Source organism: Gymnoscopelus microlampas (genome assembly GCF_963454915.1).
Source record: "Gymnoscopelus microlampas genome assembly, chromosome: 9".
Taxonomy (NCBI): domain Eukaryota; kingdom Metazoa; phylum Chordata; class Actinopteri; order Myctophiformes; family Myctophidae; genus Gymnoscopelus; species Gymnoscopelus microlampas.
Window position 1 is genome coordinate 8313779 of NC_139946.1, and position 22096 is coordinate 8335874.

General features: G+C 43.6%; 1 protein-coding gene across 1 annotated transcript in view; it reads left to right on the top strand.

Moving 5' to 3' along the window:
- The window catches only part of LOC311052676 (ephrin type-B receptor 1-like), a gene marked incomplete at its 3' end in the record, with an annotated part of 89757 nt that overhangs the window by 63754 nt on the left and 3907 nt on the right, over positions 1–22096 (top strand). Inside the window, exons 10-17 of the mRNA XM_084067762.1 lie at positions 4292–4457; positions 5540–5645; positions 6094–6155; positions 7107–7304; positions 14864–15111; positions 18279–18346; positions 18750–18897; positions 19899–20048. Of these exons, the coding sequence (XP_083923888.1) occupies positions 4292–4457; positions 5540–5645; positions 6094–6155; positions 7107–7304; positions 14864–15111; positions 18279–18346; positions 18750–18897; positions 19899–20048 (1146 nt within the window). The remainder of the gene's footprint in view (positions 1–4291; positions 4458–5539; positions 5646–6093; positions 6156–7106; positions 7305–14863; positions 15112–18278; positions 18347–18749; positions 18898–19898; positions 20049–22096) is intronic.

A 22096-nucleotide genomic window follows, 5' to 3' on the forward strand; every position in this document is an offset into this window, starting at 1 on the left:
CATTCCTTCTCCCATTCCTTCTCTCCACGCCTATTCTTCTTCTCCTTCTTCAGCATCCCTCCTTGCACCATCATCGTCCTGACGTTCCTGTGTCCTCAACCTCTCTCTTTGCACATTTCCTGCACATTTTATTACGTTTTTAGGACTGTATCTATAGCTCAGAATTGCTGCAATTCAGTATATCATTGTAATATTTTTGCACTACTACATGTGTGTACAGTATATACTTTGGCCACCCATTTCTGCTGCATGTACAGTATCATGTATATCTTTTCCCAATCCTAAATTGTCCTTTGGGCTATTCAAAAATAGCAGATCTACAAGCTCATAGCGCGGCACCGAGTGCTATATAATTAGTGCTACTGTACATCATTTACGCATCCTACCTGCGTCGCGTTTTTTTTCCCCCGTTCTGAATTCCCATAGATGTGTTTAATATCGCGTCAAAAATAAACGTAATGATCCCGGCGGATTGACTCTTATGGATATGAAGCATCAACTGATGGTGAGAAAACACTAATGTTACTGCCGCCCATTTTCACCAGAAACAGATTGTATCAAATATGAGTGACTGACTATCATAAACGATACAGAACCTCATCCCTGACAATATCACAGAGAGACAGTTTGTTTATTTTTGGACCACAATTCTTATATGAGACGATTCTAAGATGACCCAATGTTATTCTCCATATAATTACTTTACGAACCAGGGGATGAACGAGTTCTGTACTCTATACATCTCTCATCATTCTGCAGGCCCCTTCCCCAGTGTTTCCTTGGCCTTTAGCTATACCTTTCTTTCTCTATCAGGGCACCATACAGTAGTAAAGCTCATTATCGTTATTATCGGAGAGAGAGAGAGAGAGGAGCAGAGAATGAGTGAGGGGGGAGGGCTGGGTGTTGAAGGGGGGGGGGGGGGGGGGTTGCCAGTAGGGGGAAGGTAAGGTGAAAGGTCTGTTGTCTATAATGAGCTACCCATTCCCATTAACCCATTCAATCCACGATCGCATCTACAAATGTCTTCTAAATCCTAACTGGTTTCTGAAAAAACGTATGTTGCTATGCTAAATATCAGTGGTGCTCAAACTTTTTCAAGTGAAGGACCCCCAAAAATGATATGTATTTGGCCATCAAATATTTGCAATGATTTCAAAGAAAATAGCAGATCTACAAGCTCAAAGCTTGTAGATCTGCTATTTTTGAATAGCCAAAGAAATCTAAAATGTCACAGATGTGTTCCCGGATTGAATTGGTTAAATCTCAAGAACGGTTTTCACGGTATAGGATGTGTGGGTGTTAATGAGTGTGCGACTGTGCGTTTGTGCGCGCGCGCTCGTGTGTGTGTGTGTGTGTGTGTGTGTGTGTGTGTGTGTGTGTGTTTAATTCACCACAATAACCTGTTAACCATCTGAGAGGTTTAGGATGAAAGGAAGGGAAGGTAGATGAGAGTCAACCAGAAAAGAGGGAGAGCAAGCAGACAAAGAGAGAGAGAGAGAGAGAGAGAGAGAAGGAGAGAGGGAGAATACAGTTGGTACAGTAGATGGACGAAAGTTGGCTGAAGGATAGAGGGATGACGGTAGGAGGGAGGGAGAGAGAGATGGAGGGAGAGAGAGAGAGAGCGAGCAGAGACTGCTGTTGGTGTTGACTAGAGAGAGAGGAACGGCGAAGGCAGCTGGAGGACTTGACACAGAGAATAGAGGGATACGGATGGAGCAAAGCAGTAAAATCTCAGAGAGGAAGTTCCAATGTTTGGAACTACAGGAGGCAACATCCCTCTTTGTGGCGAGATCAAAGTGTGACGCAAGTCTCTCTTTATATATGACGCTGGTTCAGTGCAGAAACTATACCTGGCTTTAGACTAGAGCTGATGATTGGACCACTTCAACAGCGCCAACCAATCAAGCAGACAAAACGTCATTCACACAGCATAATGTCAAGTGTTTTACACAACGTACTCAACCCCACTTAGAGGACTGTGAGGTCTGCTCTCCTGCTGCTGTTATTATCTGTGTCATCCTCAGTTTATTCCCCCACCTCCCCCTGCTTAATGTCTGCTTTAAAACCCATTAAGACTGGGAAACTTTAAAAAAACAGCAGATCTACAAGCTCACAGCGCGGCACCGAGTGCCGCGCTATGAGCTTGTAGATCTGCTATTGTTTTGAAAAATCATGAAGATTTCTGCAAATCTTTGAATATACTGTATGTTTTTTAAAGCGAACGTTTGTAACTCAAATATTTGCTTCTGGGGGATTCTACAAATGTCTTCTAAATCCTGACAGTTTTTTGAAAAAAACGTATGTTGCTATAATCAGTGGACCCCCAAAATGATATGTATTTGGCCGCAGACCCCCATCTCAAAATATTTTGTTCCAGTGACCCCCCAGAAGCAAAGATTTGAGTTAAAATTGTTCGCTTTAAAATATATATATATATATATATATATTCAAAGATTTGCACAAATGTTCACATTTAAAAAAAAATCACACCCTGTGTGAAGTGAGTGGTGCTTTGATGAGCCCCGTATTGACCCCCGTATTGATGTTGTCATCAATGTTTGTGGACAGACATACATACATACATACGGACACACGGACAAAGTCATGTATAGGAGTGGTTGCCTTCGGCACCACTCAAAAATAGCAGATCTACAAGCTCATAGCGCGGCACTCTGTGCCACGCTATGAGCTTGCATATCTGCTATTTTTTTTAGCCAGAGTATAAAATAATGGTTAAAGTGGTTACACAGATGTGTTCCCAGTTTTAATGGGTTAATGTCCTACTTTAATAGCATTGGGGGATTATGTCACTCCTGACCAAATTCTATGCACTCGCATGCAACAGCGAGCCACAAAAGCAGACCTAGTAAAACTCTCAAATACATTTCTCACATATTGCAATGTGTTTCACGTATTATAGTATGTGAGACATGTAGTATCCTTTTTTTGCTTTCTGGTTATGATTTCTTCTTTTTTTTTGCCAACACACAGGATGTAGTGAAATGATTGCTTGCTTGTTCATAGCATGAGCAGCATGTACAAAATGAAAAAAGAAAAAAAAGGTTTGGATATTAGACTAAAGAGGGTGTATATTACCTGTGCACACAGATGTTTCCCTAAGGCTCACACTTATCCTTTCAACATCTCATCTTACCATTACCTTACTATTGATTTCAGCGACCGACTAATGGGACAGCTGGCCCTCCTGGCGTCCATGTCCCACTCAACAGTTCAGACAACAACAACCTGTACGGCTTGCAAACAGCTGAGCCTTGCAGTTCCCGAAACCACAATAGCATCAGCAACTAACAGACTTGACTACGTTAAGCAAGGGATAATTGACGGGTAGCCATTATTGATAAATAAATCCCGACCGGGTGATTAGGCACCGACGTGTAGCGGAGGTGCCTAATCACCCTGAAGTGATTTATTTATCAATAATGACCAACTACCCGTCAATTATCCTGCTTATTACACGGCTACTTAATAAATAAATGAATACATTGACCCAAAAAGTAATAACAAAACGAAGCATTTCCTTGCTTACGGCAATTAAGTATTCCATAGGTGTTGCGCTGGGCGGACACGGTCGGCTCTGAAAACAAGGAAGTGTTGATCAAATAGAATACATTTTCACGATTAAAAAAAAATCACCTATGAGCTTGTATATCTGTATATTTTTGAATAGCCAAAGTATAACATATGGTTAAAGTGGTTAACCCATTGAGACCTGAAGCCGGTTCTACACGTCCCCTAAATCTCAACAGTTTTCTGAAAAACCTATGTTTCTATATCAGTGGTACTCAATCTTTTTCATGTCAAGGACCCCCAAAATTATATGTATTTGGCCGCGGACCCCCATCAAAATATTTTGTTCCAGGGACCCCCAGAAGCAACGATTTGAGTTAAAAATGTTCGCTTTAAAAATATATATATTCAGAAGATTTGCACACATTTTCACGATTTTTCAAAAATAGCAGATCTACAAGCTCATAGCGCGGCACTCGGTGCCGCGCTATGAGCTTGTAGATCTGCTATTTTTGAATAGCCAAAAGTGTAAAATAATGCTTTTTAGCTCAAATCTAAAAATGACACAGTTCCAGGTCTTAATGGGTTAAAATGATTGTGATGCTAATTTAGAAACTACAGTAATTGAAACTAATTTAGCTGGGGTACCCCCTGATACCCCCCCCAAGGACCCTTGGGGTCCCCCGTACACCACTTTGAGAATCAATGATTTAAAATATCCCTCTCCTCCTCCTATCCCTCCACCCCCCCCAACCCTCCCCAGGCCCAGTCGTCTGTGCTGAACACTTCGGTTGTCCAGAGCGGGACCTCCAGTGTGGTTCTGGAGGGCCTGAGGCCGGGAACGGGCTATGTGGTCCAGGTGAGAGCCCGCACCGTGGCCGGCTACGGAGCCTACAGCAAAGACATGCTCTTCCAGACACTTACTGACGGTAAGGCGGTGGTATATGGGGGCGTGGCTTGGATTTCTATTGTATGTGTGGGACAAATGGGAACGGAGTGAGTGTGGGTATTGGTAGCATAGTGGGTCATCTTAACCCATTTCATAGTGCGGCACCGAGTGCCACGCTATGAACTTGTAGATCTGCATTTAAAAATCTTGAACATTTGTGCAAATCTTTGAATATATATTCTTTTAAGCGATGCGTCGCTTTGAGTTTCGAGCTTGTGGATCTGCTACTTTTGATACTTTTGTGTAATGCAGTAGTATAATCAAGTAGGTCGTTAATTAATTGAATCCTGGTCACTATACTGCCTCCCCCTGGCCAGCCGGGGCGCCTGATGGAGGGGAAGGGAACTGGTTGGCATAACGTGTTCCTTCCACGCGCTACGTCCAACCAGGGAAACTCTCCCCTGTCAGGTGATAAGAAGGTCAGTTGGCTCTCATGCATTGAAGGAGGCATGAGCTCGGCCCTGGGCTCCCTAGGTTGGCAGAGGGAAGGTAGTGCCCAGGATTACATAGACAATTGGCACTGGGTGTAAAAAATGGGGTTAATTGAAGAAAAAAACACAATAAGTTATATACGTTAATTGAAGAAAAAAACACAATAAGTTATATACGTTAATTGAAGAAAAAAACACAATAAGTTATATACGTTAATTGAAGAAAAAAACACAATAAGTTATATACGTTAATTGAAGAAAAAAACACAATAAGTTATATACGTTAATTGAAGAAAAAAACACAATAAGTTATATACGTTAATTGAAGAAAAAAACACAATAAGTTATATATGGAATATATAGAATATGGAGATGGAGGTTTCCGGCCGAAAGCAACGCTATGTTTTGAGACATATGTGTGTTCCTCCAGATGGGTATACAGTAAGTCATCGTGTGTGTGTGTGTGTGTGTGTGTGTGTGTGTGTGTGTGTGTGTGTGTGTGTGTGTGTGTGTGTGTGTGTGTGTGTGTGTGTGTGTGTGTGTGTGTGTGTGTGTGTGTGTGTGTGTGTGTGTGTGTGTGTGTGTGTGTGTGTGTGTGCGTGTGTGTGTGTGTGTGTGTGTGTTCCTCCAGATGAGTATAAGTCAGAGCTGGGACAGCAGCTTTCCCTGATAGCAGGTTCATTAGTCGGTGGAGTGTGTATCGTCTCCCTGGTGGCTATCGCCATCATCTGTACCAGGTAACACTAACACACACACACACACACACACACACAGCAGATCTCTATAAATGTTGGTTTTATATACTGTAAACACCATCTGTCCTCCTCCACATGTCCACATGTCCACCCAGCTGTCCATTTGGCCGTCTGTCCCTCTCTTTACATGCATGTCCATGTGTGACCCACAACACTGTTGTTTATCTATTCACGTGGATTACAGTTCTCAGTCGCCGCGACTGATTTCAGTCATTTGGAGTCCATAGAAGCCAGCATGTCTGCTATGGAAGCATATCGCACAGCGAAAATAGCAGATCTACAAGCTCTCAATGCGTCGCAGACGCATTGAGAGCTTGTAGATCGGCTGTTTTCGAAACAAACATTTTCCGCCGTGAGATTTTATTTAGCTTTAATCTGTGATGTCAGTGTTCTGATTCATGATACAGCGTTCTGTGTGCTTGTTCTACAGGAGGAGACAGTTGAAGGAGAGCGTTTATGGTGACAAACTGCAGCAGTACAACCCAGGAGGAGGTACTGTTATCTACACAGCACTACATACAGTATTATTATATACCATCGGTTCTCAAAGTGGGGCCTAAACTTAACCCAGGGGTCCCTGGGGGGAGGGGGGGGCTCTATATTATAGACCGAATATATATTGCAACATAAGTATGAGAATACAAGTGTGGATGTAATGTTTCATCTTGGCGCTCGGGCTCTGCTACATTTTTCAGGGAGATGGATATATAATAACACCCCCCCCCCAGCAGAGTGGGGTGGTGGTGGGAGCAAACGCCACAACCATAACACTCAAGCAGAAGGAACGCAGACTTAGTTGAACTCAGGGACGTGCACAGATAGACTCTAGGTGGTGCTAGAGCACCTGCCCTTTGCCCTCTTGACCAGAAGTGCCCTTTTGAAAAAGAAAAAAAAAGTTTTTTTTTTCCAGTTTACAGCAGGGGTCTTCAACAGGGGGTCCGGGACCCCTAGGGGGTCCTCGGAGTTACTACAGGGGGTCCGCCAAATATTTATGTGATATGATTTTTCTTTTTACCATAACCACTCGAAACCTAGCGTCCCTTTTTCTGAGGAGAACTTTAGCCAAAAATAGCCGATCTACAAGCTCACAACGCCTCGCGCTGCGAGGCGTTGTGAGCTTGTAGATCGGCTATTTTTGGCAAAGAGGTATAGGTGTAGAGGGAAAAAAAGAGCAGACCAAGTCAACAAAAAAAAGTAGAATTTACTTGAGCACCTGCCCCTCAAAAAGTCTGTGCACGCCACTGGTTGAACTTAAGTAACCCGCCCAGTTGGACAGCTGATTGCCACGTCAGTGTGTGACGTATGGGGTCTTGCATGACGCTAGTACTGTATATACAGCCACATACAGTAGTAATGAGCGTGCACGTAACCTCTCCAGTGTATACTGCCTGAAATAACTGGCAGGCTCTACGTATCATTTATTTATATTTCCTCTCCCTGCAGAGGTGACCCTGAGGCCTGACATGTTCAACGGCACCGCCCCCACCGTGACCTTCCCCACCCTCTCCGAGGGTCACAGTTCACCGGGGGTCAAGATCTACATCGACCCCTTCACGTACGAGGACCCCAACGAGGCGGTCCACGAGTTCGCCAAGGAAATCGACCCCTCCGGGGTGAAAATTGAGGAGGTCATCGGAGCAGGTGTGGTATTAAACTTCAAGTGTTTGTTCATCTCTCTCTCTCTCTCTCTCTCTCTCTCTCTCTCTCTCTCTCTCTCTCTCTCTCTATCTTTTATACTTTAACTACATTTTGATACCAATACTTTTGTACTTTTACTCAAGTCAATTCTTAATGCCAGACTTTTACTTGTAACAGAGTATTTCTACATTGTAGTATTGAGTACTTTTACTTTTAACACATTGAGTGCCAGGGGTTCTTCAAAACAGGGTACCTCCAGTGCCTGGATTTTTAACCATTTTTGGACCTTTTTCAAGTAGTCACAAAAAAAATTCAGTGATCACCGTCCTCACGGTGATCCCCTCATTACACACACAGGGGTCTCGTACAATCCGGGGAAAAACATTAAAAACATTCGGTAATCCGTTCCATAGTTGCAGCCAGTTGAAAATAGTCAAAAATACATACAAAAAAGAAAAGTACACAGGAGCCGAGATACAGGCTTTTGAAGTCATAAGTTAACCAGGAAGTGGATTGGAGTACTTTTTCCACCATTGCATTCTATCTTGCACGTCCCCACTGCTCCCTGTCTATGTGGTAATAAATGGCGTGTTTACTGGATGGTTGACTGTCCATTCATCCACCCGTCCACCTATCCACCCATTCATCCAGATGAAGCCAGACAGATACATCTATTTGCCTGTCTGTCTGTCTACCTACAGTACATAGATACCGGTCCATCTGTCTTGTTCTACCCGTCTGACTCTTTAGATTGATGCCAGGATAAAGTTTAACAGGGACAAAAAAAACTGCTGAACTGAATTGTGAGACTAAAAGTTTAACGTTTGGCTTGGCTTGTTATCAGCATAATTCGTTGTTGTCCGGTAGAAACCAACTCCATTTTTCCGCTTTTGCATTTTTTCCCCATAAATCAGTGCTATTGAACAGCCTTTATGTCTGTGTGTTGGTAAACAAAAATATATTGAACCAATGAAAACTATTAAAAAGTGCTTCTGACAAAACCAGCTAACTCCATTGGATCCTCAAACGTTCTGCTAAACCAGCTAACTCCACCAAAAGGGGGTGGAGTTTGCTGGTTTTGCTGACTCCAGGCCGGCTCCACCCCCTTTTGACCTTCAACCTCATAGTGAGCTTGGAGGTCCATTTAGCCACACTTATCAATGATGAACAAAACCTCCTAACTCCACTTTTTGTTTTGTTTTTGTCATTTCCTGAAACAAAAACATATTTTGGAGTTAGCTGGTTTCAGCCCGACACCAGAGATATACGGTATCATTACTATGTGTGCTGTAATGACAACCTATGTTTCAGAAGTTAAAACTACAATTTAGTATTCCTCACACTTTGATATCCTGCCTTAACCCTGACTTTAAGCAAAGTGAACGGTGGCATTCAAAGTTTGTCAAAGGTGACTGGGGTTTATACCTGATTTAACACAAACACAGATGAGATAAAAACCCCAAAAAAAGGGGCTTTAAGATGACAGGGACGCAGGAATAAATGCCTGCCATGAGACTGTGAAAAGACCAGAGTGCGACACTCTCTCACATCTACCACACACTAGAAGACTTCGCACAGACTTTGAAACTACTGAAGTCTGGCACCCTATCACATCTAAAGGCAAGACTACTGTATGTGTCGTAAGTCCGAGATTTCAGTCAAAGAAATGTAGCGTAATAATAAAATGGCTGTCTGTCTGTCTCTCTATATCTATCTAACTATCTATCAGTGGTGGAAAGTAACTAAGTACATTTACTTAAGTACAATTTAGAGGTATTTGTACTTTACTTGAGTATTTCCAATTTCCAATACTTTTACTTCTACTCCACTACATCTCAGAGGCAAATATTGTACAAGCTCACAACGCGTGGCTTTGCGACGCGTTGTGAGCTTGTAGATCTGCTATTTTCAAACATTTTTGTACTTTTACTTTTGGTACTTTAAGTACATTTTGAAACCAATACTTTTGTACTTTTATTCAAGTAAATTCTGAATTCCGAACTTTTACTTGTAAAGGAGTACTTCTACATAGCAGTATTGATACTTTTACTTAAGTACAACATTTGAGTACTTTTTCCACCACTGCTATCTATCTATCTATCTATCTATCTATCTATCTATCTATATGTCACTGTCTGTTCGTATATCAATTGATCCGGTTACTCTATGCCTGCCCCCAAGAAGGGGTGTGTATGTCATAGTACCCAGATTCACTGGTCTGGTCTGTGCGCCAAGACTAAAGACTTCAGATAATATCCACCGTGTTTGTTTTTATCTGAACGTCAAGACGAGGAAAAGACGGATGCATTGTGTTTGTCTGCTCCGCACACTTGCTTGCAAGAATGCCTGGCGATGTTTTAGAAAACGGAATACAGGTTTGAAATGAAGGCCTTACATGGCAACTCAATGCTCCACCATGGCAGCTCTCACCCTCTGCTGCAGTAAGAGAGGGAGGATTTATCCGCAATTGTCTACCTCTCTCTATTCTATTCCATCCCCCTGTTTGTCTCTCCCTCTGTCTCTGCGATTTCTGTTGCTGTACCATTATACCCCCTTTGTCTCTTTCTCTGTGTGATTTCATCTCTCTCTCTCTCTCTCTCTCTTTCTGATTGTGCACTGAAACCCACCTCCATCACCCCTGCGAGGTTCTGCCACTTAGAGCTTGTCTGTGCGTATAAAATACTAAAACCCACAAATGCAAGTGAAGATAAAATGTGATTGTGCAGGTGAGATAAAAATCCCCAAGGGGCTAATAAAAACTTCCCACCTCTGCTGTCTCTCTCTCTCTCTCTCTCTCTCTCTCTCCGTGATGTTATCCCTTTCTTTCTGCCTCTCTGAGATTATATCTTCCTCTGTGTGATTCTATCACTCCATTTCTCACCCTTCTCTCTCTCTCTCTCTCTCTCTCTCTGTTACTATCATTCTTTCTTTCTCTCGCTCTCTCCGCGATTCAGTCCCTCTCACCTTGAACTCTTCTCTTCTTTAGAAGAAGGGAAGGAGGTGACAAATCCCTCCTGGTCTTATTTAAACCACCCCTTTCTCCATCCACACGTCAGTCCCGCCTTCCTGCCAACTGTGGCCCCTGTTCGTTTCCCCATCCACTCGCTTTCACCAGTGTTGCCATGTCCGCTTATTATAAGCGACATTGGGCTTGTTTTTCTGTGAAGTTGCTTGTAAACATTGGTAATATATTGGTTGTGTTTTTGTTGGGATTGTTTCTAAAGTGTAGTTGCTTATTTGGGCTTTATTCCTAATGTTTACTCCTAATGCTTTATTCCTCAAACATTTTCATGGCAAGGATCCCCAGATTAATATTTGTCCGCAGAACCCCCATCTATCTTGTGCCAGGGACCCCCCATATCGGCTATTTTCAAATAGCCGTAGCCTAGTCGCTTCTTTTGGACTTGTTTTCATAGACCTGGTTGCTTATTTCTCCCACAAAATCTGGCAACACTGGCTCTCACCCCCCTCTTCACCCATCCACACCTTCTTCTCCTCATTCTTTCCATCCAACCATCCCTCCGTCTCCCAGTTTTTCTCGGTCGGCGGCGGCACTAGATCGTTTTTAATGAGCTGTGAGATGTGGAGCAGAGATCAGAGTGGAAGCGAATGACACAGCCTGTCATCCAACTCCCATCTCTCATACATTATTCACATACCCCCATTTTATCTCTGGAACTAGGGCTTTTATTTTGAAGTGACAGTCAATATATTTATGCACCCCCCCAACACACACACACACACACACACACACACACACACACACACATGCGCACAAGTGTACAAACAACCCACAGCATGGGGCACTTTTATTTTTACAAAATGAATCCCTGTCTCCTACTGTGGACGTAAGCTCAAGGTCAGTGCACTGCATTATGTTCAAAGCAGTGAGGACAGGGCTCCGAAAAATCCATTTCTTTCTTGACGGCAACGTGACTTGTGTGATCATGAGAACAGAGATGGGTTTGAGATTTAAAGGGCCCTATCTTGGGCGAAGCCTTACCCGTTAGCCTTTCCCGCTAACCGTGAATCACGCACAAGGCAGCTGGGCACTGTCCCTAAACGGTACCTTACGGCCGCACTACTCGTACCCGCTATACCATAGATGGGCAACTGGCGGCCCGGGGGCCACATGCGGCCCCCACCTTTACTTAATGCGGCCCGCAGGTTAATATCGGAATACTGATATATTATTGATTTCAGCTGTTACAATTCCAAACATGACCCGCCTTAATTACTTCAGGCTATATTAGTAGCTTAATGACTATATAATTATATTGTCTTTTTTATGTCCAATGTATTTGTATTTAAGTTCATAAAGTTAACATAAGTATAACTAAATGCATTGGAAATTAAATAAAAACGTTACTTTTCAGGATTCTAATTCAAAAATAGCAAAAGAAATATCAGGATTCCAATTCAAAAATAGCAAAAATAGCCGATCTACAAGCTCAAAACGCGTCGCAGCGCGACGCGTTTTGAGCTTGTAGATCTGCTATTTTTGCTACTTTAGTGACCCGACAGTATGTGCAATGTGGCCCTCTGGAGTGAGTCTGGAAATACAGTGGCCCTCTCCATCATCAAGGTTGCCCACCCCTGCGCTATACATTATGCAGACTGCGAGCCTATAATGGACATGTCTGGACACGGTTAGGCGCACAGCGGCACAACGCTCAGAGGCTCCCTCTCTCCTAATTCTCAACGAATCTCTGCGATTCTAATTGTCCTGTAATCAGCAGACGTGAGAGAGTCAATTCCTTGTGTCGATTAAGATTTAAGATGATAGTCTATTCAAAGAAGACAATGATTTGGGCCGTGCGTCGTGCGCGATGCCATTTGCTCCATTCGGTTTCATTAATCCATTTTACTGTAATCCACAAAAGTGTGACTGTTAAATCCTTGCGTTAATAAATTGTGTTTTTTATCAGCAGTTGCCAGTTAAGCTTATCAAAGACAAATAAAATGCTGTTTGATCTGCGTCTGCTATAATCACACCAGACCATTTGGTTTCATTAATCCAGAACACAAGCGATTGCTGTAATTTAAAGTTCTCTGTAACCAGCAATGTGTGGGTGGTGTGTGTGCAATGCTAACTCCACATATAGTGGGTTTAGCCACTCTTGGTCAAGATAGGGCCCAATGTCTTTGGTCTGACGTGAGGCGAATTGAATTGTCTTTTGAATAGTATGCAGTGTTGATTTCGTCGACTAAAACTATGACGAATTTTTTTGGTCGACTACCTTTTATCACTGACGAAAACTAAATAAAAACGAAATAAAAACTAAGCTACGATGACTAAAACTAAGACTAAATATTGACAATTGACAATTTCGTCAACAAATAAAAACTAGACTAAAATGTTTGTGACGGACTAGTGGAGTATAGATCCAGTAGAACTAAAAGACAAGTCATTTTATGTACTGTATGTGTTGCGCTCTGAAAATAGCAGATCTACAAGCTTGCAACTCGTCGCAGCGCGACGCGTTGTGAGCTTGTAGATCGGCTATTTTCAGCATGCAACCAAGTGTAAAATCAGCCGTTACGACGCCATCAAGGCACCGCCAAAATACATTTCAGTCGACTAAATCAACTGTAGATTTAGTCGACAATAACTCTATGATATTTAGTCGACTAAACCTAGAGTAACAGTAAACTAAATGGAATTTGATTCAAAAGACTATGACTAAAACTAAATCTAAATTTGCTGTCAAAATCAACACTAATAGTAAGTCCCGGTAACACTAGAGAAAACAATTGGCCCAGCAGACACAATCTTCTTGTTCACTATAGCGACTCTGTCGAGTGGAGATAAAGAGGTTTCGGCCCGACAGAAACAAATCTATTACTCTACATCAGTGGTTTTCAACCAGTGGTCCGGGAACCACCAGTGGTCCTTGAGGGAGTACCAGGGGGTCCCCAGCAGAGCAAAATGAGTTAACATGGCGTCAAAATCATTTTAACCACTTAAGCTTTGGCTATTCAAAAATAGCAGATCTACAAGCTCATAGCGCGGCACCGAGTGCCGCGCTATGAGCTTGTAGATCTGCTATTTTTGAAAAACCTTGAAAAAGTGTGCATATCTTTGATTATTAGTATTTTTTAAAGCGAAAATTAACTGATATCTTTGCTTCTGGGGGTCCCTGGCACAAAATATTTTCAAATGGGGGTCCGCAGCCAAATGTATATCAATTTAGGGGTCCTTGGCATGAAATAGGTTGAAAACCACTGCTCTACATCACTCTAATCAGGGCATCTTACAATGAGTGGGTAATACAGACAGTACTTGTGCTCAGTGTCTTGTTCGAGGATGGATTTCGGTGAGACTTGGGCTATAACCTATTGAGGCCTGAGGTTCCTTTTCTGAAAAACGGTTTTCTGAAAAACGTATGTTTCTATATCAGTGGTTTTCAAACTTTTTCATGTCAAGGACCCCCAAAATTATATGTATTTGGCCGTGGACCCCCCACCTCAAAATATTTTGCTCCAGGAAGCAAAGATTTGAGTTAATGTTTGCTTTACAAGAATATATATATTCAAAGATTTGCACACATTTTCACGATTTTTCAAAAATAGCAGATCTACAAGCTCGTAGCGCGGCACTCGGTGCCGCGCTACGAGCTTGTATGTCTGCTATTTTTGAATAGCCAAAGTGTCAAATAATGCTTTTTAGCTCAAATGAAAAAGTGACACAGATGCGTTCCAGGTCTTAACGGGATAAGACGTAGAGAACTAGTTGGGGGGGAAATAAATAAAGTTGTGCTCTCCTTTCAGCTGCCATCAAAGTGCCTTTGAACAAGGCGCTGCACTCCCCCGTTCCTCCAGGGAGGTGTCCAGTGGCCACTAGACTGTGTGGTTGAACTGGCCAGCTCCCACATGACAATGTGTATATTTGTGTCACTCTCCCTGCCCTGGCAACATCCTCTCTTCTTAGCTTTTGCTGTAAATAACAATGTGCCCCTTGCTTTGCTGAAGCGTGGCCAAAAAAAACGTATTTTGTAGCTGTGTAATGTGTGTGTAATGGGTGTAGCTTTAGTACATAATTGTTGTTGTTTATTGCCCAAACAATGGCCACATTTTTGGGTCGCTGTTTCATTTTCATGGGTGGCGAGTAACCAAATATACTGTATATATATTTTTTCTTTTTTTTTTACATTTCCTACTAAAGATTTTTATTATTATTTCAAAAGATTTCAGAGAAAAAGAAGAAAAGAAAAGAAAAAAAAATGACATTAAAATAAATAAATAGTGAAAATAGCAGATGGACTACGCTCCTGACAAGCTGTGGGCTTATAGTGCTTGCCAACGTCTTGTCACCACGGGGGGGGTGTGGCATAGTAGCCGCAGACATACTGGTGGGGGGGGGCAATGTTAAGTCGACCTGTTTATACCCCACAAAGATGTCCGCCGCTACCAAATGACACTTGTTGACGCACCCCTTCAGGATGTTTGGCACGCACTATAGATGAAATAAGGCTCCCAATGTATTCTTCTCGAGGGGGGAGACACCAAAACGTTTGGGAACCCCTTGGTTTATTAATCGTGTCTGCCTTATACCTCCTCAGGTGAGTTTGGGGAGGTGTACAAGGGCCGTTTGAAGCTGGTGGGGAAGAAAGAGCTGCCCGTGGCCATCAAAACCCTGAAGGTGGGCTACTCTGAGAGGCAGAGGAGGGACTTCCTGTCCGAGGCGTCCATCATGGGCCAGTTCGACCAGCCCAACATCATCAGGCTGGAGGGCGTGGTCACCAAGAGCCGGCCCACCATGATCATCACCGAGTTCATGGAGAACGGAGCACTGGACTCATTCCTCAGGGTAAGGAACACACTGTAAGCATGATCTTGCTCTCTCTCCTCCTTTTCTCTTTGCCTGTCTGTCTGTCTGCCTGCCTGTCTGTCTGTGTGTCTGCCTATCAGTATTTCTGTCTGTCCATCTCTTTGATCCTGCCCTCCTTTCTCTTTAACTGTCAGGAAACAGAAAAAGCAACAGCTTTGATGTTCATTCCTCACAGCATGACCCCTTTTGACTCTCAAATCCTCTGCCAACACATATTCACACACACACACACGCACGCACGCACGCACACACACACACACACACACACACACACACACACACACACACACACCAGGATCGATCCCATCGGTGTTCCTTTCCTTGCGTGACCCTCCTGCACGCTCAAGACCCAGAGGATCAATGTGTGTGTGTGTGCGTGTGTGTGTATGTGTGTGTGTGTGTGTGTGTGTGTGTGTGTGTGTGTGTGTGTGTGTGTGTGTGTGTGTGCGTGTGTGTGTGTGTGTGTGTGTGTGTGTGTGTGGGGGGTTGTTTGTTTGTGGGTACCTAGAAGAGAGCTTTGCCTGCCGAGGATTAGTCCATAGAAGCATCAAAGGCATGGTTGAATCTGCAAATAGCACACACACAACAAGCGCACGCACGTAAGCGCGCACACACACACACACACACACACACAGATCAACAAAGAGGCACGAACAAAAACGCACACACTCACATGCTTGTTTCTGCTAGATGGATGAGGACAGAGACACACACACACACACACACACACACACACACACACACAGTGTGGCTGTGTCAGTAGTGACATTGGGGGTATTTATAGGAGCGTGTCTAGTCCAGAAGTCTCACAGTAGAACAGTAAAATGGCAAAATGTTTTGGCCAAGAGAATACAGGCCTTTGGTGACTCAGATTTGAGCAGTTTTTTCCCCCTTCTATGTATTAATGCTGTTCAATAGGCTCTATGCACAGCAGCCATATTGGACAGAAATTGGGCCCCTTCCTTGCTTCCTTCACAGGTGTTACCAATTACACTAATGAAGGCTCTGTTCCCTTTAGTGTAGCACAGTGGTTCTCAAAGTTTTTAATTTCTACCACCCCCATAACTCTGAGAGTGTACAAATGGAACCAAATGGACCCGGGAGGGTCCATTTGGTTCCATTTGTACACTCTCAGAGTTACACCCTCTCAAGGAACCATGAGGGTCCCTGGACCACACTTTGAGACCCACTAGTATTTCTAGTGAGCCAACATGCACAATATCAGCACCCTGACTCTGTTTGACCAGAATGGAACAGAGCCTTCATTAGTATCATTGGCAACACCTGTGAAGGAAGTCAGAAGAGGCCCAATTTTTCTCCAAAATGGCTGCTGTGCATAGAGCCTATTGTGAATGTATCAGACAGATATACTAGGGATGCTGATTTGACTGCTTGAACCCCAGCATCCAAATTCTGGGGGGAACAATCGCCAAAGGTAGCAGATGTACAAGCTCACAGCGCGTCGCACCGCTTGTAGATCTGCTATTTGTTGTTGAGGGAAAAGAGAGCGCACCAAAACCAGTGCAGACAGTGTTTATCAAGTACGGTATAGAGCAGTGGTTTTCAACCTTTTTTGCGTCAAGGACCCCCAAATTGACACACATTAGCCCAGGGACCCCCATTTGAAAAGTTACCCCAGGGACCCCCAATAAGAGACGATTTTTACGGCTCTAGCAGTGATTCTCAACCATTTCAATTTCAAGGACCCCCAGTTTAACATGCATACAGACTACAGACCCACATTTAATGGCATTTCTATCTCTGGGACCCCAATTTTTATTAAAAATCAATGTTAATTTAACTCTGAGAGTGTAACAAATGGAACCAAATGGACCCTAACGGGTCCATTTGGTTCCATTTGTTACACTCTCAGAGTTACAGACCCAAAAGGGTCCATTTGGTTCCTATCTATCATTTAGCTGGGGACCCCCTGGAACTCCCTCAAGGACCACTGGTGGCCCCCGGACCACTGGTTGAAAACCACTGGTATAGAGGGTCTAAGTGGTTAAATAGGGTCTTGTGGACAGATTGGGTTTGACTCTCAAGGCAGGAGACAGGACCACCACAAACACTATGGACACAAACAATGGGCAAACATGTCCTGTGCTTCCGCAAAAAAAAAAAAAAGTCATCGCGACCTATCGTTCACTTGTCATACGCCGTTGAAAATAGCATGTCTCGCCAAAAATACCTAGTAAAACACAGGAGCCGAGATACAGAATATTTCCCAAATACTTTAACCAGGAAGCGAATGGAGCAGTAAATCTTTGGTCACGTTATCTCCTGGTTCTGTGTGTGAAATTAAAAAAGAATACATTTAAAAAAATATAAAAATCACACCCTGTGTGAAGGAAGCGGTGCCTTTGGGGCGGGCCTTAACTCATTTCAGTTCGTCCCTATTGGTGGTCTGAGTCCACTTACCAAATTTGTACTTGGTAGCATGCTGCAAACTGGAATGATGGCTGTTTAAAGGCCAGCCAATGGGCAGACAGAGGGGGCGGGGCTTAAGTAATGACAGTTAGCCCCTATTGCTGGCTTTAGTCCATGTACAAAATTTGTAATTCATAGCATGCTGCGAACTTGAGTTATGGCTGTTTGAAGGCCAGCCAATGGGAAGACAGAGGGCTTCAGCAATTCATGCTGGTCCCTATTGGTGGTCTAAGTCCATATAACAAATGTGGACTTGGTGGCATGCTGCAAACTGGAGTTATAGCTGTTTAAAATCCCGTGCTCATCCCGTGCTTCCACGGACATCCCGTGCTGATACGGACGGACGGACATACGGACAAAGTCAAGTGTAGAGCGGTTGGCACCGCTAAAAATAAGTGAGGGCTTCGGATTTACGACGAGTCAAAAGAGGTCATTGGCGGTGAATGAGTTAACCGCCTCTTGTGTGTTGGGGCAGTAGAATAAGGTGGCCGGCCAACAAAGCAGTGAAAGCCAGAAACCCGCTGCATGGCAGTAGGAGTATTAGGCTCTAGGGTGGACCAGGAATAGAGCTGTGAGGGGGCTGGGATCAGTGTGAAAATAAAATAACAAATAACAAATAAAAGATGCAAGCTGCATGTGGATTCTGTGAGTTTCCTCTGGTGATTAAGCATGAAGAAGTGACAATCAAACTAATCCTGTGGCTCATGGCTTTGCAGCAAAATGACGGACAGTTCCCTGTCATCCAGCTGGTTGGAATGCTGAGGGGTATTGCATCTGGCATGAGGTATGCAACACACACACGCGCACGCACACACACACACACACACACACACACACACCTCCTGTGGTATACACACATTACACTGTGATGCAATACGCGCACACAAAAAATATTGTGTTGAAATTGTACTTGGCTGAGATTAATTTTGTCTTGAAGACTTGGCAGCAAAAAACACACACACACACACACACACACACACACACACACACACACACGATCCTAATCCTTTTTTTCTGTAATACGAGGATCTTATCAGAGATGACTTTGATACTCTATGACTTGGCAGTCTGAAATCTCATTCTCACACGCACACACACATGGCGCACGCGCACACACACACACACACACACACACACACACACACACACGCGCGCGCAGAGTCAATACCGCTGTGGTTCTCCTGCAGGTACCTGGCAGAGATGAGTTACGTGCATCGAGACCTGGCAGCCAGAAACATCCTGGTCAACAGTAACCTGGTGTGCAAGGTGTCTGACTTTGGCCTATCACGCTATCTGGAGGAGGAGGACTCTGACCCCACCTACACCAGCTCACTGGTACACACACACACACACACACACACATTGTTATTCAAAAGACATCTTCATTACGTGCTACAGCATGGCAGACAGTGTGCTGTGGCTAAGAAAAAAAGGAAAAAAGGTCTTGTTCCATATGGATCCACGGTAGTTATCATTTAGTCTAGGTCTGCCTGTGTCACACCTGTTCCGTTATTTTCAAGTCGGACATCGTGCCTCCTTTGTTTTTATCCTGGCTATCCTTCCCTTCCAGCATTGGGATGACATTTTGACCTTTAAACCTCATCAGAAATCACTTGTATCTAGAACAGTGGGTTCTCAACCTGTTATTGCAAGTGTGGGCCCCTAAATAATTGCCAAAACACTATGATTTTAATGATAATAATAAAGCTGCAAGCGGCAATACAGGGGCTAAGCAATGCAATGTGCACTATGCAAAAAGGAATATACTTAGGGCAGTGGTTCTCAAACTTTTTCATGTCAAGGACCCCCAAATTGACACTTATTAGCCCGCGGACCCCCATTTGAAAAGATATGCAGGGACCCCCCATAAGAGACGATTTTTACGGCTCTAGCAGTGATTCTCAACCATTTTAATTTCAAGGACCCCCAGTTTGACATGCATTAGGGCTACGGACCCCCATTTAATGGCATTTATTTCTCTGGGACCCCAATTCATATTGTAAAATCAATGTTAATGTAACTCTGAGAGTGTACAAATGGAACCAAATGGACCCGTTAGGGTCCATTTGGTTCCATTTGGACACTCTCAGAGTTACAGACCCATAAGGGTCCATTTGGTGCCTGATATATCATTTAGCTGGGGACCCCCTGGAACTCCCTCAGGGACCCCTGGGGGTCCCCGGACCCCACTTTGAGAACCAATGACTTAGGGCATTCATTTATGAAAAAACATAAAAACATGAAATATGGAGATTCTGCAGTAGGTCACTGCCCAACAGTGACGATATTTACGTACATGACACACTTCTCTCTCTCTCTCTCTCTCTCTCTCTCAGGGAGGTAAGATCCCAGTGAGGTGGACAGCTCCGGAGGCCATAGCCTACAGGAAGTTTACTTCGGCCTCAGACGTGTGGAGTTACGGCATCGTCACCTGGGAGGTGATGTCATACGGAGAGAGGCCTTACTGGGACATGAGCAATCAGGACGTACGTCACCGCCCGCGTGCACGTGTGTGTGTGTGTGTGTGTGTGTGTGTGTGTGTGTGTGTGTGTGTGTGTGTGTGTGTGTGTGTGTGTGTGTTTCCTCTGCTGTCAGTCACAGCGTGGTTTTCCACATGTTGTTTCAGAAGAGCCTTGATGTTTTAAACCACTTCAACCCTAAACTCGGTTGAGTGTACCTGTCCCTCAGGGCTCAATACTAGTGCTTTTTCTGTGTCCGCTCTACATTAAATATCTTCGCTGAAAATAGCTAATCTACAAGCTCAAAACGCGACGCGTTGAGTTTGTACGCGGTGTTGATTTCGTCGACTAAAACTATGACGATTTTTTTTTTGTCTACTACCTTTTTTCACTGACGAAAACGAAATAAAAACTAAACTATGATGACTAAAACTATGACAAAAAATTCAAACTAGACTAAAATGTTAGTAGAGAAGAGATCCAGTAGAACTAAAAGACAAGTCATTTTATGCTTTATGTGCTCGGGTGTTGCGCTCTGAAAATAGCAGATCTACAAGCTCACAACGCGTCGCAGCGCGACGCGTTGTGAGCTTGTAGATCGGTTATTTTCAGCATGCAACCAAGCGTAACATCATCCTTTACGACGCCATCAAGGCACCGCCAAAATACATTTTAGTCGACTAAATCAACTGTAGTCGACTATTATCTTATGATATTTAGTCGACTAAAACTAGAGAAAAACTAAAACATTTCAGGTGACTAAAACTAAGTGGAATTTTATTCAAAGACTATGACTAAAATCTAATCAGAATTTGCTGTCAAAATCAACACTGTTTGTATGTCTGTCAGTGTCGGACAAACTCTATGTCCCGCCACAGCTTCCTCATGGCCTGGCGGCTGCACCCCACCACTGACACAGCCCGGGGCAGGCCAACCTGGCCTGGCGGAGATCAGTGTTTCTAGCGTGATTATTGTGTTTTCAACATCACACTCCCTTAGGCCTATAGGTGTCTCCATGTGTTACTTTTTCCACATTTATTTTCATCACTTATCGCCCAACTGCAATTAGCCAGGACTTTTGAGATCAATTTAATCCCCCAGTAATCAGACTGATATGTGTGAATGCTGCCTCTGGTAAATCCCCAAGTGAAACAAAAACAAAAAAAACACCTCCTCCCACTTTTATTTATTTCAGCTTAGTATTTAATTCAATTGAAGGCGGATTGAAGCCTTAAATCCATTTTCATTTTGATTAGATTTTCTTTCCTAACTGAGAAAATTATAATTATGCACTGATTAAAGTTAGTTTTTGGGACTATAAATGGCTTCAAAGCACATTGGTAAAAGCTTTGACACTATGGGGGAGGGAATGTTCGGGATATGACTTCCCAAATGCCAAATGCATTGGCTAACGCTAACGGACGGACGGACGGACGGACATGCACACACACACACGCGGGCGCACACACGCGCACACACACACACACACACACACACACACTTTAAAAGACACAGTACACACACACACACCTTCACCAGCTCCACGCTGATATTTTGCCCCAAATTTGACAACATCCTCATTCTAGTTTAAAACACATCTCTGTCTTCCAATTCTCACTTCTCCTTCTCTTACCACCCCCCCTGTGACTGTGACTACCCCCCCTACCCCCCCCCCCCTCTCAGATCCTCTCTAAATGTGACAAAGAGCTAGCATAAGGATGGACATGCTTTTATACCTTTTTTTATGGGCCGTGACTCTTGAGTAAATATCCCGTTGTTGTTTCTTTTACATTTTTTTAAACATTTTTCAGAAAACTTTCAAAAATAGTGAAGATTGCCGATCTAGAAGCTCAAAGCGCATTGCGTTGTGAGGCCGTTATTGTTGAAATGGGGCATAAGTGATTAATTCATAATGTATTTTTTTAAGTTTGAATCCCAGGCGACGACGCCAAATGTCTTTTTTGGGTCTCAAGCTGAAAAACTTTTGTTTCATAAGATGGTGCAGAAGGCAGTACAGTATAATGATGGAGAAAAGTGTGCGTAGAGGCTGGCTCCCTCAGCATGGGTCTGCTGTA